We start from the raw sequence: 18406 nt of genomic DNA, 5'->3' as shown, positions 1-18406 counted from the left end.
ATGAACAATTTTAAGAGAAGATCTGGCTTTCTATAAGCTTAAAATATACCTTACTCATGAAGAAGTTTAAAATACTTTTAAAATAAGCTTGGCCACCTTAATTTATTGTTTTTCAATTTGTCTGGGTACGTAATGATATATCTTTCTGATGTAAGGTACTGTGTAGAGTCAGGAAAGTTTCATGTTTTTGGGCTTTCTAAGAACTTTTGATAAGTATCAATACTCGTTTGTTTGGTGTGGATTAAGAAGTAGTCCAATTCAGTTTACCTTTTTAAGCATCTCAGTTATGCTTGTAGGTTCTGCTATTGATGTTGAAGATGGGTATTATTGTTATGCAATAGATCTGATGTTGTAAATGCTTATTTTACAGAGGCGTGCTGTGTATGATGCTCTATCAAGGTTGACTAGGCCAGCTAGACTTCGGGATCTCTATGCTTTTGTGGTTGGACCTTCAAAATACAGTAACAAGCACCCAAAGGGGCGGTTATTGAATGAGTACTCCCGGCTCTCCTTGGGCTTGGATCAGACCGTGCTTCCTCTAGAAAAATTGAAGATGGATCATTCACATTGTTCCATGAATGGTGGAGAATAAGCAATTTGAACTCTAACTATACGATGTGCCCTACCTATCCATTTGCCTTGATTATCCCAAACTCTATCAGGTAAGAAAATCTATGCGGTTTCTGTTTTTTTCTCGGAATAACTACTAGTTTTCAGACTCTAATTTTAGCGGTTTCCATCATGTCTCTTCGTGCAATTTCTGTCAGTGATGTCGAGATACAGCAGGCTTGTACCTTCCTTGCACGTTGTAGATTGCCTGTAATTTCCTGGTGTAATCCAGGTCCAAGCTGAATTTACTTTAATAATGTTTCCTGTTATCACGTTGAAGATAGTCTGACTGGTTAGCTACAGGAACTGGAGCTGTCCTCGCCCGATCTTCACAACCACTGGTTGGCCTCATGATGAACATGCGAAGGTAATTATAGGATGTATAAAAATTTGTGGGTGTGCTGATTTGAAAGGGCTGTGGGTGGGTGATTTCATAGAAACTGTTATTTATAATTGTGATCATAGTAGGAAGTAAGAGTTCTGTACTAGCTTGTAGTCTCTTACTCTTCCATATAAGGTCTGCTGAACCCATACACTCTTTTTTGCAGCAATTCTGATGAGAAACTAGTTGCCGCACTTTGGACTCAACTTTCTGGAGTAAGGGAACGCCGGAGGTAACATATTTTAATTTTGTTTACCAACAGTATTCATTTTCTTCTCTATAGTTCTATCATGTTTCGTTTTCAATTGGTCTTACCCTAACTCACCCTTATCTTAATTGGTTTTGTTTATCGAGCAACTAAATAACCTGGAATTTGTTAAATAGTGTGAGATATTTAACTGAAGTTCTTTTTTCATACTTTCATTAGTGAATCATCTAATCAAGATTTTCAACTAGGAAGCTGTATATAGCTGATGCAAGGCCTAGAAAAAATGCACTGGCAAATGGTGCAATGGGTGGTGGGTCAGAATCCTCCGCCAACTACTCCCAGTCTGAGGTCTGTCTACATCTATAGACAAATTGTGCATCCTAACTTATAGAAGTACTTGTATTTTTATAAATGGTGCTTTCTTCTCTTCCCCCCCTTTCAATATGTCAGATCGTCTTCTTTGGTATAGACAATATACATGCAATGCGTGAGAGTCTTGCTCGGCTGAGAGACTATGTTGATACTCATGGTGCCAAGTCGTCTGACGGGATGTCTTCATTTTTGGTATGATTTTGATAAGAGTAAAGGTACCGGACAATAAGAAGAGCACAAGAAGTGCTCTGTAAAATTCGCAGAGGAGAAATGAACTCCCAACACTCACTCAAATAGAAGAACTCGGCTTTATTGATATGAGAAATGAAATGAACACTCAACGGAAATCCTCACAAGGAGGCCTACGATACTACGATCGCCCAATACTAAATCCCCCAGATACTTTTCTGTATTTTTGGAAGGTGGCGGGGGCATTTGTTAGGCCGAATGGCATCACGAGGAATTCATAGTGGCCGGAGTGCGTACGGAAAGCAGTCTTGTGCACATCGTGGGCGGCCACTTGGATCTGATGATACCCGGCCTTCAGATCGAGCTTGCTGAACCAGCAGGACCCATGTAGCTCGTCAGGGAGTTCTTGGATAATTGGAATCGGGTATTTATCGGGCACTGTGCGCTTATTCAATTCCCTGTAGTCGACACAGAATCTCCACGACCCGTCCTTTTTTACCAGCAACACCGGGCTGGAGTACGGGCTGGTGCTTGGTTGTATAACCCCCGAGTCGAGCATCTCCGCCACCAAGCGCTCCATTTCATCTTTCTGAGTGTGATTGTAGCGGTAAGGCCGTACTGAGACCGGCTGTGAGCTTGGTTTCAGCGGTATCTGGTGGTCGGTGTGGCGATGAGGTGGCAGTGCCGATGATGGGCGGGTAGCACGAGGGAACTGATCAACCAGTCGGCAAGTGATAATGAAGGTTCGAACCCGAATTCTGTCGTGAGGCCTGGGGCTTCTAAGGAGCGCAGGACCCAGCACGAGTCGCCATCATCCAGCCTATTAATGTCAGAGGAAGAGCACGCCCGACGAGTAAGGGACGGATCGCCCTCAATCATCACCCACCGATCGCCGACGAAAAACTGCATAGTCGAACGTTTCCAGTTTGCGACCACATAGCCCAGTGTCTCCAACCAAGAGACTCCCAAAATAATATCAATATTCCTTAATGGAAATACGTAACAGGACAAGGAAAAGTTTTCAGATGCCAACCGAAGAGGCACGGCGTGCAGATTCCAGAAGCGCCGACTGATGAACCATTTCCCAGCGTGACGGAGTAGGGTGATGTGGGCGTGATTGGGAGCTGCAGACGACTGACCAGTTGATCTGAGATGAAACAGTGACTTGCCCCGCTGTCGACCATGACCAGGATCTTATGGGATTCGATGCCACCGAACAGCTTCATAGTGCGGGAGGTATCCAAGCCGTTACAAGATAGTTCCGAAAGCTGGAGCTCTAGTTGGGCCCCGTTATCCATCTGGTTCTCGGTCTCCACATCGTCGTACATAGGATCATCATCGTCGATGACAAGAACGTTGAGAGTCTTTGGGGGACAGCGATGAGTGGGGCCAAACTTGAGGCCACATTTGAAACAGGTGCCCGCGGCGATGTGCTTTTTGTACTCCTCGGAGGATATATTCCGGAAACGGCTGGGGCGATTAGGACCTGAAGAGGAAAACGACGCAGGCGTCGGAGAAAAACCTTTTGGGTTCGGGCGAGACATTCCCTGTGGCGGCAGAACCGCGGATGAAAGGGGTTGGCTGACCTGATGAGTGCCAGAGAGCTGATCCAGTTGTAAGGCCATTTGCACTGCATCCGAATAAGAAGTAAGTTGCGCTGCCTTCAGGTGCATCCGAATCTCTGGGCGAAGAGCTGCCAAAAAGAACCCCAGGTATTGGTGATCTGCCAGATCCGGTATTTGGGCAAGACGGGCCTCGAACGCTGCTACGAAATCGACGAGGGAGCCCTCCTGTCGGGTTGAGGCGAAAGCCTCGTAGCCATCTAGAGCCATTTTATCACCGAAACGCTTCATTATCTCCCGTTTGAACTGTTCCCAACTGAGCGTCGGAAGACGGCGTCGCAGAAGTAGGAACCATGGCAAGGCTGGCCCAGCCAAAGCCACCATTGCGATGTCCAGCCGCTTCTCCGGGGAGGTTTTTGACACCAAGAAATATTGCTCCGCGCGCGCGAGCCACGCTAGAGTATCTGTTCCGTCAAACGTAGGCATAGGCAGGTTCGAGTTGTTCCCTGTTGCTGTCGTGTTTCCGGTGGAATCATCATCCGGAGGTGGATCTGTTGCTTTGGAAGAAGATCTTGTGGCGAGGGCGGTTCGGACCTCTGCCATAAAGGTCTCGAGTTGCGCTCCAATCGTTGTAACTTGCTCACCCGTTTTGGAACACTGGAGATTGAGTTCATCTACCATGGCAGTCAATGTCTCGGTCTTTTTTTCCAGATCTCCGGTGACCTTCTCTAATCCCTCCAGCCGCGTGTCCGTATTACGCGTGTTAACCATCGTCACCGCACCAATTGATAAGAGTAAAGGTACCGGACAATAAGAAGAGCACAAGAAGTGCTCTATAAAATTCGCAGAGGAGAAATGAACTCCCAACACTCACTCAAATAGAAGAACTTGGCTTTATTGATATGAGAAATGAAATGAACACAAACGGAAATCCTCACAAGGAGGCCTACGATACTACGATCGCCCAATACTAAATCCCCCAGATACTTTTCTGTATTTTGGAACTTCAATATATAGACTTACAATAGAGAAAAATCAGCAACAACTAACAGCATCTGCAACAACTTTATTTGAATTTGAAATCCCCTAACAACCTAACTATAGCCGAGATTTGTGCGCCTTCCTCTCCTTCATTCTTCCCCTTTTTCCTCTGACTCGGTTGGCCAAACTACCTGGCGATTCCCCCTTTTGTAGACCCGCCAACTCGTATCAGACTTTGTTGCAACTGAAGAGAATAATTTTCTTATAATTTATACTCATTGGTCTTTATTAGGAGATTAATGATAGACTTACTATGTATAGTTAGGCTTTTGCTTACATTTGTTGCAATCATTCGTCACTCATTTACTTTTAAACATCTAGAATTTAATGATATTTGGTATTGTGCCATCTTTAATTAGACTCCTTTCACTCCTGAAACTAGATTGCAAATTAATTGCCTCATGTATTGACAATATTGCATTCATTATATACTACTCCCTCCGTCCCATTAAATATGAAACATTTAGTATTGTTTTGTGAGTTAATGAAGAGATAATAAAGTAAGAGAGAGGAAAGTAGATATGATGTTGTTTCCATTTTAGGAAACATAGCATTTTTAATGGCACAACCAAAAAAAACAAAACGTTCATTTTAATGGGACAGAGGGAGTACTAAATATGCCCAACTGTAATCTGTTGTTATGTCAAATTTTTGGCTGAAAACATCTGCAGCTCTGGCCTGGCCTGATGTTCTTTTACTAGGACATTTTTAATCGAGAATCTGATTTATATGCCACCGATCCAACATACATTTAACGGGTTGTTTTGTTTCATTTCCATTCTGTAAATTTCTGCAGCAACATCTCTGTTCTCTATTTCTCTATTTCTCAGCTGATAAACAACACATCTTCCTAATTATTTTGTACTATATATTTTTCACTTCATTCATAGAATATAAAAAACTTTCTTATCTAGGAGTAGTTTGCAATAAAATGCGGGTGGAATAAGTTAGTAGAATGTAGGGAGACTTGCTGAATATTGTAAAAGTGAAATGAGATATTTAATGGCGAACAGATGTATTTGGGGGGGGGGGTGGATGGAGTATTAGTGTTATACTAATAAAGTGTGATGGAAATGTGAGGTCCAATTACTAAAAGTATAAATAAATTAAGACATTTAACGAAACACTAATGGAAAAATATAATAAAGTGTGAGTGGAATGAATTAGTGGAATATGAAATTTATTTACCAAAAATATATATATATATGTAAACTGTGATATTAGTGACGGACTGACGAAAAAGAAAAATAGAAGACATTCAATAGAAGTTAGTTGTGTAAACAAAATGAGTCATTCGTTTCCTTAATAACCTAAGAATTGTAAAAGGGAGGATTATCCATGAATATGGGGCATTTGTCCCTCCTTATCCACTCATTTTTTATATTCCCTCTGTCCCATTAAATATGCAACATTTGCTTTTCGGCACGAGATTTTATGTAGTATTGTTTTGTGAGTTAATGAAGAGAGAATAAAGTATGAGAGAAGAAAAAACAGAGAGTATTGTTTCCATTTTTCGAAACGTTTCATTTTTAATGGGACAGACCAAAAAGGAAAACGTTTCATTTCTAATGGAACATAAGGAGTATATTTATACATGAATTTTTGATTATATACTTCAACTACACTAAATGCCCCTTCTCAAATACATAAATTTTTCCTATGTATTATATTTTTGTCCCTTCTCCAATAAAATCCTAGCTCCGCCCCTGGGTTCAACACCCCTATGCATGTTTGGAATGGAATGCACATCAATCTATGCACATTTGGAAAGGAATGAACATCGATCTTCTACCCGTGATACAAAGAGAGAGATAAATGGATTTATCACAGACTTCGAACTTGCAGTGATGTTATCAAGCAACGGTGCTCAGCAAAAAATGGTGGCTTCGGCAAATAAGCATCGCCGAGATGTAGAATTTGAAGTGGGAGATCTAGTGTTCCTGAAATTTCGGCCTTTCTGTCAAGCGACATTGTTCAAGGTCTCTAATCGAAAGCTTGCTCCAAGGTTCTTTGGACCCTTTCCTATTAAGGAGCGTATTGGTGAGGTTGCATATAGCTTACAACTTCCAGCGGATGCTAAGAGTCGCCCAGTGTTTCACGTCTCTCTTCTTAAAAAGGCCATCGGGGCACACACTGCTGACACAAACCTGCCCGAAGAACTCAACATGGATGATCCACCCTTTCTACCAGAACTTATCCTCGACAGCCGAAGGGTGCAGCGTGAAGGGCGAGAAGTGGAGCAGGTGTACACTGCTGACACAAACCTGCCGAAGAACTCAACATGGATGATCCACCCTTCTACCAGAACTTGTCCTCGACAGCCGAAGGGTGCATCGTAAAGGGCGAGAAGTGGAGCAGGTGTTACTGAAGTGGCTCGATTACCCAATAGATGACACGACGTGGATGGACGTGGAGGATGTCCGCGGTCAGTTTCCTTACTTCCGCCTTGTGGGCAAGGCTTTTTGCAGCCCCGAGGCAGTTGATAACGGAGGCAGTAAGTGGAAAGTCTACAAACGGGGTCATCGCCACGTCATTGACTGGAATGAAGATATGCAGGAGGTGGCCAAGTGATGTGCAGCGGCAATTGTCAGTTATTTCCATTATTGCATGATAGAGTCAGTTATAGTCAGTTATTTCCATTATTGCATGATAGTCAGTTACTTTCCGTTATAGAATCAGTCATTTGTCATTATAGAGTCAGTTACTTTCCATTAACTCCGTGTCTGTGTCAGTTATCATCCACTACTCATCCTTACTATATATGGAGGGTTTTGGGAGATTGCTAAGTACTTTATTTTCCTGAATTGAGTTGTAATTGGCAAGTGCCAATTGGGTTTAGAGGTTGTTCACATCTGAGCACTCTATTCATATATTGAAGTTATCATTTTCCATTCTATCACCTGCTCCTATTCCCGATTACCATCAAAGTGCCTTTACTCTTATCAGTGTGCTGATTTGAAAGGGCTGTGGGTGGGGGATTTCATAGAAACTGTTATTTATAATTGTGATCATAATAGGAAGTAAGAGTTCTGTACTAGCTTGTAGTCTCTTACTCTTCCATATAAGGTCTGCTGAACCCATACACTCTTTTTGCAGCAATGCTGATGAGAAACTAGTTGCGGCACTTTGGACTCAACTTTCTGGAGTAAGGGAACGCCGGAGGTAACATATTTTAATTTTGTTTACCAACAGTATTCATTTTCTTCTCTATAGTTCTACCATGTTTCGTTTTCAATTGGTCTTACCCTGACTCACCCTTATATTAATTGGTTTTGTTTATCGAGCAACTAAATAACCTGGAATTTGTTAAATAGTGTGAGATATTTAACTGAAGTTCTTTTTCATACTTTCATTAGTGAATCATCTAATCAAGATTTTCATCTAGGAAGCTATATATAGCTGATGCAAGGCCTAGAAAAAATGCACTGGCAAATGGTGCAATGGGTGGTGGGTCAGAATCCTCCGCCAACTAATCCCAGTCTGAGGTCTGTCTAAATCTATAGACAAATTGTGCATCCTAACTTATTGAAGTACTTTGTATTTTTATAAATGGTGCTTTCTTCTCATCCTCCCCTTTCAATATGTCAGATTGTCTTCTTTGGTATAGACAATATACATGCAACGCGTGAGAGTCTTGCTCGGCTGAGAGACTATGTTGATACTCATGGTGCCAAGTCATCTGACGGGATGTCTTCATTTTTGGTATGATTTTGTTGCACCTGAAGAGAATAATTTTCTTATAATTTATACTCATTGGTCTTTATTAGGAGATTAATGATAGACTTACTATGTATAGTTAGGCTTTTGCTTACATTTGTTGCAATCATTCGTCACTCATTTACTTTTAAACATCTAGAATTTAATGATATTTGGTATTGTGCCATCTTTAATTAGACTCCTTTCACTCCTGAAACTAGATTGCAAATTAATTGCCTCATGTATTGACAATATTGCATTCATTATATACTACTCCCTCCGTCCCATTAAATATGAAACATTTAGTATTGTTTTGTGAGTTAATGAAGAGATAATAAAGTAAGAGAGAGGAAAGTAGATATGATGTTGTTTCCATTTTAGGAAACATAGCATTTTTAATGGCACAACCAAAAAAAACAAAACGTTCATTTTAATGGGACAGAGGGAGTACTAAATATGCCTAACTGTAATCTGTTGTTATGTCAAATTTTTGGCTGAAAACATCTGCAGCTCTGGCCTGGCCTGATGTTCTTTTACTAGGACATTTTTAATCGAGAATCTGATTTATATGCCACCGATCCAACATACATTTAACGGGTTGTTTTGTTTCATTTCCATTCTGTAAATTTCTGCAGCAACATCTCTGTTCTCTATTTCTCTATTTCTCAGCTGATAAACAACACATCTTCCTAATTATTTTGTACTATATATTTTTCACTTCATTCATAGAATATAAAAAACTTTCTTATCTAGAAGCTTGCTTCCCTGAAATTTAATGATGCACTCAACTCCCCTAATGACATCACTCCAAGTAATGCGTCATGTAAATATATGTTTCTGTTTTGTCATTTTATTAACTGTCTTTCTATTGAGTCACTGTGCCTGCGAAAGGTGGTTTCAAGGTTGCAGTGATTGATAAATTAGCAATATCTCTTCAAAGGGTTTATGTTCTGATATATACAATAGAAAGTTCTGTTAATTTATTTTTTCTGTCTGTTACTTTGTTTCACCAATTATTAGTAGTAGTAATGTGGTATAGCCGGGTAATGAGTTTTCATCTTTCACAAACTGTAGGCAGAGCTAGTAGGGATCATAAGAAATGTTTTTAGTCTATTCGCTAATAATTTTTGTTAGTTTATATGTGTATTCTTGCACTTCTGTTGATAGAGGCACGGTGGATGGACTCGGGGAGGAGGAAATCTCAGCAGTATGTCTGCTTCAGTCTCAACTCTGGGGGACAGTGGCTGGTTGATACACATTCAGAGTGTCTTGGCTGGCTCAGCATGGATTGCTGCCCGCATTGCTCTAGAATCAGCTACAGTGCTGGTTCACTGTAGGTAAGATATTTGAATGTGTCTTTGTAAATGGTAATCATTTTTATATACACCGTACCATAGTTTTGTCATGGTGAGTGATAGGTCGTACCTTTGACAGACACATTCAGAGTGTCTTGACTGGCTCAGCATGATTTATGCTGACCTCCTTTTGAATCTGGTTTTGTTTGTTTTTGCTGTTTGGAAAATGCTTATTTGGTATAAAATTATTCTCACTTCTGGCCAGTTGGTTAACCCATTAACAGACTGGATTCCTCATCCAATCTGTTTTTTGACTGGTCCTGTGGGAGGTATAGCATAAATGTTTCTTGATTCTAAAACACTGACCCTTAGTTATCTAGAAAGCCTTATATAGGGAATATAGAGGCTGCTAGTACTTTCTCCTATCTAAAGATACATTTCTTAAAATAAAAATGTCACTCTCTTACTTTTTTATCTCTCCACTTTACTCAGAAAACATTATTGCATAAAATCTCGTGGGAATAAGAAATGCTCCACTAAGAGTGGGACGGAGGGAGTATATGTAATATCTTTTGTCCTCATCAAGATACTCGGCAAAAATGGAACTTTGTTTCTAATTTTGTAAGAGATGCTATTTTTTTACTCTGTCATTCATAACATATTATCACTATCCAATTCTTCGGACGCCAAGGACCAGGTGAAGAAATATTTTTTCCGTCTTTAACCTGATATGCATGCATATACAGAAGAGGCGGACATCTCAGTTTTTAACCATATCACATGAAGATTTTTTGGCTGCTTCAAATGCAGAATTTGTCTATTTTGTGCATCGTTTTCAACACTATTAGTATCAAAGGCTGAGAACAACCATTGATTTGATATTTATAAAAATGTTCAAAAATAATGTTTGTAGTGATGGATGGGATAGAACAACTCAGCTGGTTTCTCTTGCAAGTTTGCTGCTAGATCCATACTACCGGACGTTCAAAGGTTTCCAGGTATGGCTATATACTGCTCTATCTTCATCTAGCAGTTTCAAATAGATATTATGAAGTCATACGGATTTTCATGTGGTTCTCTTTGTTTTTTCGTATGTATCCTCTTATTGGTAAATCAGTCCATCATTGAGTGAGACAAAAACGCTCAACTGTGGCACAAGTAGTTCAAATTGGATGCAAATAGCTAATTATGTAGATTACAATTAGTTCATTATGCCTGTCATGAGGTGAAATTTGTCTGGCTTCTGTTACAGAGTTCAAACCTTTCTGAATAAACAGGCTCTTGTAGAAAAAGATCGGCTTGCATTTGGTCATCCATTTTCAGATCGTCTGGGACTGCCTACTGTATCTGGAAGTGAAAGCATCCCTGAAATTACACGACAGACATCTACTGGGAGTTTAAGCTCATCTCCTAGTCGCCAATCATCCTCATCTCAGTCTACATCTACTCATGCACAAAATAACTGTTCACCTATCTTCCTGCAGGTAGATGTACTAGAAATATTGTCTGACCAACGTATGCTAAATTTGTGCTTTGATTATGTTTATGTCTCCACTTGTTTAGATCATTCATGTAATTAAGTAGCTATCTTGTTAGAAACTAGATAATTAAGCACTAGTCTCGTAAATGATTTTAGGGGGTTTTGAAAAGAGTCATTACTTTGCGTTATATGATGTAGAGCTGAAGTGCCTGTTCATACTGCTTATATATGGTACACTGGCCACCTTCACGATATTAAATGGGTATAATTATTTGATGCACCACTAATATATTAACAAGTTTTCTATGCAGCTCATTTTTAAGTTTAGCAACAGTGTCGAAATGGGTTGCGTTATAATACTCCCAATTCCTATGCAGAATGCGTAACTTTTTCAATTTTTGGTATATTAAAATTATCGACACAGATATAACTTTATCAACTGTTGATAAGCATATATGATAGGAAGCCCTAACTTAACCCAAAACCATGGTCAAAGGTAAAGGGTTGACTCCCTCTTATATGCTATTCCACACTTTCGTGTGAAATCGATGGGGGATCGTATCAACTGTCTTGTGTTGATATACTTATGTCATTGTGTTGATATTCAATTTTTTATGTTGTGTTGATAATTTTAATATGCCGATTTGAATTAATGTGTTCTGTATTGGAAATTAGTTTTTATTTGATCGCAACCCGTGTCAACATAACATGGAAAGGTGAAACAGATTTGATCACGAATTTGGAAGTGATGAGGGACATCAAATATCAATACTCAAGTCCTAAAACCAATCATATTACTTAAGAGAGAAGAAATCAAAATTCAATTTTGCTACTCCGAAGAAGAGAGTCATTTTGAATTTTGCTACTAGGTGTCACTTAGTTGGCAAGTTTATCCTTTATATATTTCTAGATGCCTTTGCTACTAAGAATGAGTTGTTTATGAGTTGTCACAAATATAGGTTGTGTATTAGTTGTCTAATAGTTGTCAATGAGTTGTTTAGTTTTTTTTTGAACCTATAAATAGAGACATTGCCTCAATCTATGCAACTCACTTTTGAATATGAAATATAATTAGAACTTTGTTCTTTTAGATCTTGGATTAGATCTTTTCTTTTGAGGGCTTTGGATTAAGCTCTTGTTATCCGTGGATTCGGATTTCCTTATCTCACAACACGTTGAAGTTGTTCCTTCAACAAATTGTGTTGTTTCATTTTCGTTAGCACATTAGAGAGGTTCCTCTAATACTTGTGCTACATCAGTTTGGTATTCAGAGCCAGATCTATCGACTCTAGTCGTTATATCTCGGAGGAATTATGCAACAAGCTATGGATGATCTTACAACACGGGTAAACAGCTTAGAAGAAAGATTGGATCAACAAATCGATGCCCTTCATCAAGATCTCACTAGAAGGTTTGAAGAACTTATTATATTAGTGAGATCTAATCAAGGTGTTGGTGTTGGGTACGAGAGAGACAACATCAACCAAGGGGGAAATCCGAGGCGACAACGAGTCCCACAACATATGGAAGAGGAAGATGATGCAAAGGAGGAGAATCATTACCGGCAACCAAGAAGACGAGAATATGCAAATGGTGGAGATATGTACAAAATTAAAGCAGAAATTCCTACTTTCAACGGTAATGCAAATATTGAAGGATTTCTTGATTGGATCTATGAGGTGGAGACATTCTTTGAAATAATGAACATCCCGCCTGATCGACGAGTACCATTGGTGGCATATAAATTGAAGGGAGGTGCTGGAGCTTGGTGGAATCGTCATCAAGAAGAGCTACGTTTAAAGGGCCAGAATCGTGTAAGGGATTGGGCACAGATGAAAGCACTTTTAAAGGCGAGATTCTTGCCGGCAGATTATGAACAACTGTTATACCTCCAATTCCATAATTGTGTTCAAGGGGGCCAGTTTGTTTCTGAATATACTGAGGTGTTCTTACGGTTACAAGTAAGGTGCAATCTATTTGAAAATGAAGACCAGCAAGTTGCAAGGTATGTCAACGGTCTCAATGATTCTATTCAAGAACGCTTAGGCATACAAGAAATTTGGTCTAAAGCAAGTTGAAGAAGAGCTTGTATGGTTTAAAGCAAGCTCCAAAGCAGTGGTACAAGAAGTTTGATGGATTCATGATGGAGATTGGCTATCAAAGATGCTATGCTGACCATTGTTGTTACTACAAGAGGTTTGACAAGAGTTATCTTATCCTGTTATTATATGTTGATGATATGTTGATCGCAGGAGGTGATCAAAAGGAGATGGATAAGTTGAAAAGGAAATTGTCTGAACGATACTGCATGAAAGATCTTGGAGAGGCTAATCAAATTTTGGGCATGAGAATCGAGCGTGACAAGGCGGCAAGAAAATTGTGTCTTTCTCAAGCTGCTTACATTGGTAAGGTTTTGGAAAGATCCAACATGGATAATTCAAAGCCAGTAAGTGTGTCTTTAGGCAGTCACTTTAAGCTGTCGAAGGAGTCGCCGAGTATAAAAGAAGAACGTGCTGAAATGAAGAAAATTCCTTATGCTTCAGTAATTGGCAGTATTATGTATGCAATGGTGTGTACGAGGCCTGATATTGCACAAGCAGTGGGAGTAGTGAGCCGGTTCATGGGTGATCCGGGCAAACAACATTGGGAAGCAGTTAAATGGATCCTTCGATACTTGAGAGGTACTACAGAAAGTGTCTTATGTTTCAATGGCAAGGATGTCGAGCTGGCAGGTTATGTGGATGCAGACTTGACGTCCAATGATCTTGATGGGAGAAGAAGCACAACCGGGTATGTATTTACTTATGGTGGTACTGCTATTTCATGGACTTCTAAGTTGCAGAAGACCGTTGCTTTGTCTACTACGGAGGCTGAATATGTAGCTGCGACAGAGGCAAGCAAGGAGATGGTGTGGTTGCAGGGTTTCTTAGATGAACTTGGGAAGGAGAACAAGAGTAGCATACTCTACACTGATAGTCAGAGTGCTATTTTCTTGGCGAAGAATCTAGCGTTTCACTCTAGGACAAAACATGTGAAGTTGAAGTATCATTACATTCGACACCTAGTGGAGATGAAAATCCTGCAACTTGTGAAGATACTTGGAAGTGAGAATCCTGCAGACATGTTTACTAAGGTGGTGACCTTAGAGAAATTGAAGCTATGCATAGCTTCAATTGGCCTTGGAACTTGAAGAGAAGGTTAGGCGATGCTAAGCGGATGAAGGGATGAGATCACGAGGAAATGGTTGTTTAGGAGTTGTTAGTCTCCAAGTGGGAGATTGTTAATTATGGAGCCTAATTTATCTCCTACCATGTTTAGGATTTGTTTCCTTGGAGTATTTTTTTCCTTGTGATATATGTTTCCTAGTTTGACTAGAATTAGGGCTCTCTAGTTGCTTATAAATAGAGGTGCTCCCTCATTGTTAAATCGAAATTATATAGTGAAATCCCTGGCTTGGCATCGCCCCCAGACGTAGATACACATTGTATCGAACTGGGTAAACAATTTCTTGTGTTTATTCTCTTTCATATTCGTGATTGCCTGTGTTTATTTCCCAACAAATTTAGTTTCTGAAAGAATGGTCAAACACTTGAATCTTGAGACTCGAGATCACCCGAATCCATATACTATTGGTTGGCTCAAGAAAGAAGTGAAAATCAAGATCACCAAACAATGTTGGTTACCACTTTCCTTGGGTAAGCATTATCGTTCAAATGTTTTATGTGATGTGATTGATATGGATGCATGTCATGTTCTTCTTGGAAGACCTTGGCAATATGATGTAAACATCACACACAAAGGAAGAGACAATTGGTATTCTTTCATTTGGAATAAACGGAAGATCATCATACTTCCGGATAAAATTCCTAATATTGCTTCTAAAGTAGAGGAGAAGAGTATGCTGACCATCAATCAAAATTCAAAAGAATTTGCTCAAGACTTGAAGGAATCAAAGCAATTGGCTGATAAGAAGAAGAGGGAAATGACTTTCAAAGTTGGTGACAAGGTTATGGTGTACCTTAGAAAGGAGAGACTGCCTACGGTGTTCATGGAAAATTAAGTCAAAAGAAATATGGCCCGTACACTATCCTAAAGAAGATCAATGATAATGCCTAGGTAGTAGAATTGCCAAGTGAGATGACTATTTCAAATACTTTTAACGTGGCAGACTTATCACTCTATCTCCCGGAGCAGGCACTTTACGAGGATAACTCGAGGTCGAGTTTCAAACAAGTAGAGGAGAATGATGAGGGACATCAAATATCAATACTCAAGTCCTAAAACCAATCATATTACTTAAGAGAGAAGAAATCAAAAATCAATTTTGCTACTCCGAAGAAGAGAAAGTCATTTTGAATTTTGCTACTAGGTGTCACTTAGTTGGCAAGTTTATCCTTTATATATATTTAGATGCCTTAGCTACTAAGAATGAGTTGTTTATGAGTTGTCACAAATATAGGTTGTGTATTAGTTGTCTAATAGTTGTCAATGAGTTAAGTTTTTTTTTGAACCTATAAATAGAGCCATTGCCTCAATCTATGCAACTCACTTTTGAATATGAAATATAATTAGAACTTTGTTCTCTTTTAGATCTTGGGTTAGATCTTTTCTTTTGAGGGCCTTGGATTAAGCTCTTGTTATCCGTGGATTCGGATTGCCTTATCTCACAACACGTTGAAGTTGTTCCTTCAACAAATTGTGTTGTTTTATTTTCGTTAGCACATTAGAGAGGTTCCTCTAATACTTGTGCTACATCAGGAAGTGTATTGTTGTCACTTATAGAAGCTGGTCGAACTGGCAAAGAGTTGCACTTTGGTGCAGATGATTGTTTTTGTCACAATGCTGGCTTTCTCAATCGCTGATGGGCCCTATGTTTGAATTGAATTTGGTGATGAATATCTCACATGACACATTTTGCTCTGTTCTGGGTCACTGATTACAATTTTTTTCTACAGTGGATTGATTGTGTTTCGCAACTGTTACGAATGTATCCTTTCGCTTTTGAGTTAATGTACCTTCATCAGATTCATAATGAGATTTCTAACTCTATGAATTAAGCCATAATGCCGCTTGCTAACTGACTTATGGCTTTGCAGGTTTTCCTTGTAGATTTAGTAGACTCTGCACTTTCCTGCCGGTTTGGAAACTTTTTCTGTAACAGGTATAGGCATTTATTCTTTCCTTGCTTGCTCACACTGCCATAATAATGGAATAATTATGTTATCATCCTTCCAAGTTCCCTGTTTTGTATGTACTATTTTTATTAGGGATACTTGTTGAATAAAACATAACATACTGAACTATTTTTCAAATTCAACACCGCTTTTCTATATTTCAATTATACCTTCATTTTTATCAGTGGAAATCCAATATCCCCAAATTTTGTACAATGTGTATTGTTGAAATGACATCATTATAACGCTGAGGGATCTCCGATTCGATACAAATCGGAAGGTAATAGTATAATTGAAACCTTTTTAAAAGCCGTGTTCAATTTTGAAAACTACTTGACTAGCTTTTCCATTATGCAACAAAACTAAATGACTGTTAGAAGGTTTAAATTGTTAGTCTTGTCTCATTTATGCTTTGCTAAATCAGTGAGAAAGAAAGGCAGCAAGCTGGTATTTATGATGCATGTGGGTGCTTGTGGGTGTACTTGGCTGATTTGCGTGCTTCAGATAGATCTTCTGGCCATCATAACCATTTCTACGACGCATCAAAAGTTCAAGGTCCATTATTACCTCCTGCTGCAGCTTTAGCACCAACACTTTGGCCTCAGTTCCACCTTCGATGGGCATGTTCATCAGAAGCCCAAGCTGGGGAGATAGAGGCACATTGTAGAAACATGGCTGAGAAAATATCTGAATTGCAGAAGGTACGTAATTTGTTTTTACAGTGGTTTGTGCTTGCAAATAATAAAACTTGATAATTTTCTCTTCGTCATTATTCCCTTATATCCTCTATTTTTGTTGCGTTGTATCTATGTCTGTGAAACTCATGGGATTCTACAATCATTTGATTCACGCACATCATAAAAACCGAATTGAAAGAAACTGTTCATTCTCATGACAAAGTAAGGAAGATAATGTCAATGCGATGTCAAGGTCATGCTTGAACTAGGAAAGAGTAGTATGTGTGTTTGTTTGTAAAAATGTGCACAAGAGTTCTTGCTTAAGGAACACGAGCTCCAAGATGCTACTTTTCTCCACATAAGACATTCTAAATCAGAGTTTCAGTTGAGTTGAATAAGTACATGAATTTGGCATCTTTGTATCGGTTTTGGTGGTGGAGGCAAGAGGCTTAGGATTAGGATATAAGATGGGTTGAGATGGAAGGGTTTGGGAATTGGGATCGGTGATTTAATAATTTTTCTGCTTACATAAAGATTGATTCAAAGCCCAATTAATCAGATATTAACAAATGTTGGCAGGAAAAGGATATAGCAGAGGCAAAACTAAGAGAAACAACTTCAACTGTGGCGTCTTTGACTGATGAGTTGCGAAATGAGAAGCTCAACAGCAGCTCGGTAAGGGACTGGGCTAGGAGTGCCAAAAAGGAAAATGTTGCTATAAAGCGGGCAATACAATCACTTGGGTGCAAGGTTCAGTTTTCTGAAGACGGTGATTGTATTGTTGGCATCGAGAACATCGCAGCAGAGATTCCTCAAAAATCTCTCTTTTCCATTGTGGATATGCAGTCTAGTTTGTACCAGACAGTCTCGTGTACGTTACCCGTGAAGAAGATGAAGATGGTGATTCCATCAACCCTATAAACCAGGTATGTGAATCTTTATGCCCTCTACGCACTCGAGAGGGAGGGTGTAGATGGCCCGAAGCCGGTTGTGCCCAATTTGGAAGCCAGTTTGTCGGTATGAAGGAGAACTTTGATGCTTTTGACCGGCTTTCTATATACGACAGCTATTTCCAGTCACAATAGAAGCTTTGGAGGTTGTTACAATGCATTTTTGTGAGAGAATATAAAAAAAGATGGGACCCTCACATTCAACAAGGGTCTTCTGGAGGTGTACATACATAGGCATGAGTCAGCATTGATTTCTAGCGATCCAAGAAGGTAGCACAAGGTAAATTCGGTGTAAAGTGCATAACGCCATTCATGTCATGGGGTTTGGCTGTAACGGGTTTCTACGGCTTTAACATACTCTCACGTCATGGGGTTTGGCTCTTACGGTCTAAATCCCCTGTGTAAAGGTTAGCAGTCGACATTCAGCGACAGGTAGTATGTGTATAGAATCCTACTCCCCACGTCACTTTTAGTATGTCGGACACAGGTTTTTAAGAAATGTAATAAAAAATATTTTCTTTTACTAAGATGAATCAATAATTTATTATGATAAAATGTCTTGGTAGAACTGCTCGGAATGGCATATGACAATTTGGTATATCCTATGTTTCTAAATACTACAAGGATGAATCAAGTATGTATGTGGGATTTTTGTATTACATGATTTGCATTAGCAATAAGAAGGCAAAGACATAGATTGAATTGATAAATTGTAGTAGAAAGATCGAAGCAAGAGAAATGAGCAGTAAGCAAAGAAAGTTGAGTTGAGTT

General features: G+C 39.4%; 2 protein-coding genes across 9 annotated transcripts; one reads left to right on the top strand and one right to left on the bottom strand.

Moving 5' to 3' along the window:
• The first annotated feature begins 587 nt into the window (after positions 1-587).
• On the top strand, positions 588-18190 carry LOC121773560 (phosphatidylinositol-3-phosphatase myotubularin-2-like). Of its 8 annotated transcripts, none has more exons than XM_042170444.1 (15): positions 588-662; positions 768-841; positions 913-976; positions 1158-1223; positions 1448-1547; positions 6209-6922; positions 7460-7525; positions 7749-7848; positions 7952-8065; positions 9227-9396; positions 10268-10352; positions 10632-10838; positions 15931-15995; positions 16433-16709; positions 17265-18190. In XM_042170444.1, the coding sequence occupies exons 9-15, from the start codon at positions 8051-8053 to the stop codon at positions 17604-17606; spliced, it is 1161 nt and encodes a 386-aa protein (XP_042026378.1). In that variant the 5' UTR covers positions 588-662; positions 768-841; positions 913-976; positions 1158-1223; positions 1448-1547; positions 6209-6922; positions 7460-7525; positions 7749-7848; positions 7952-8050; the 3' UTR covers positions 17607-18190. The 8 variants fall into 8 exon arrangements, with proteins under 8 accessions (XP_042026378.1, XP_042026380.1, XP_042026374.1 ...); XM_042170446.1 differs by having other exon boundaries at positions 6209-6949; positions 7753-7848; XM_042170440.1 differs by having other exon boundaries at positions 6209-6949.
• Positions 1650-8826, bottom strand: LOC121773559. The gene is made up of 2 exons (XM_042170439.1): positions 8083-8826; positions 1650-4547 (listed from the first exon to the last, which is right to left on the bottom strand). The coding sequence occupies exon 2, from the start codon at positions 4091-4093 to the stop codon at positions 2747-2749; it is 1347 nt and encodes a 448-aa protein (XP_042026373.1). The 5' UTR covers positions 4094-4547; positions 8083-8826; the 3' UTR covers positions 1650-2746.
• Positions 18191-18406: the final 216 nt, after the last annotated feature.

Source organism: Salvia splendens, chromosome 17 (genome assembly GCF_004379255.2).
Source record: "Salvia splendens isolate huo1 chromosome 17, SspV2, whole genome shotgun sequence".
Lineage (NCBI taxonomy): Eukaryota > Viridiplantae > Streptophyta > Magnoliopsida > Lamiales > Lamiaceae > Salvia > Salvia splendens.
The sequence above is the reverse complement of the archived record's forward strand: the minus strand, read 5'-3'. Positions and strand labels throughout refer to the sequence as shown.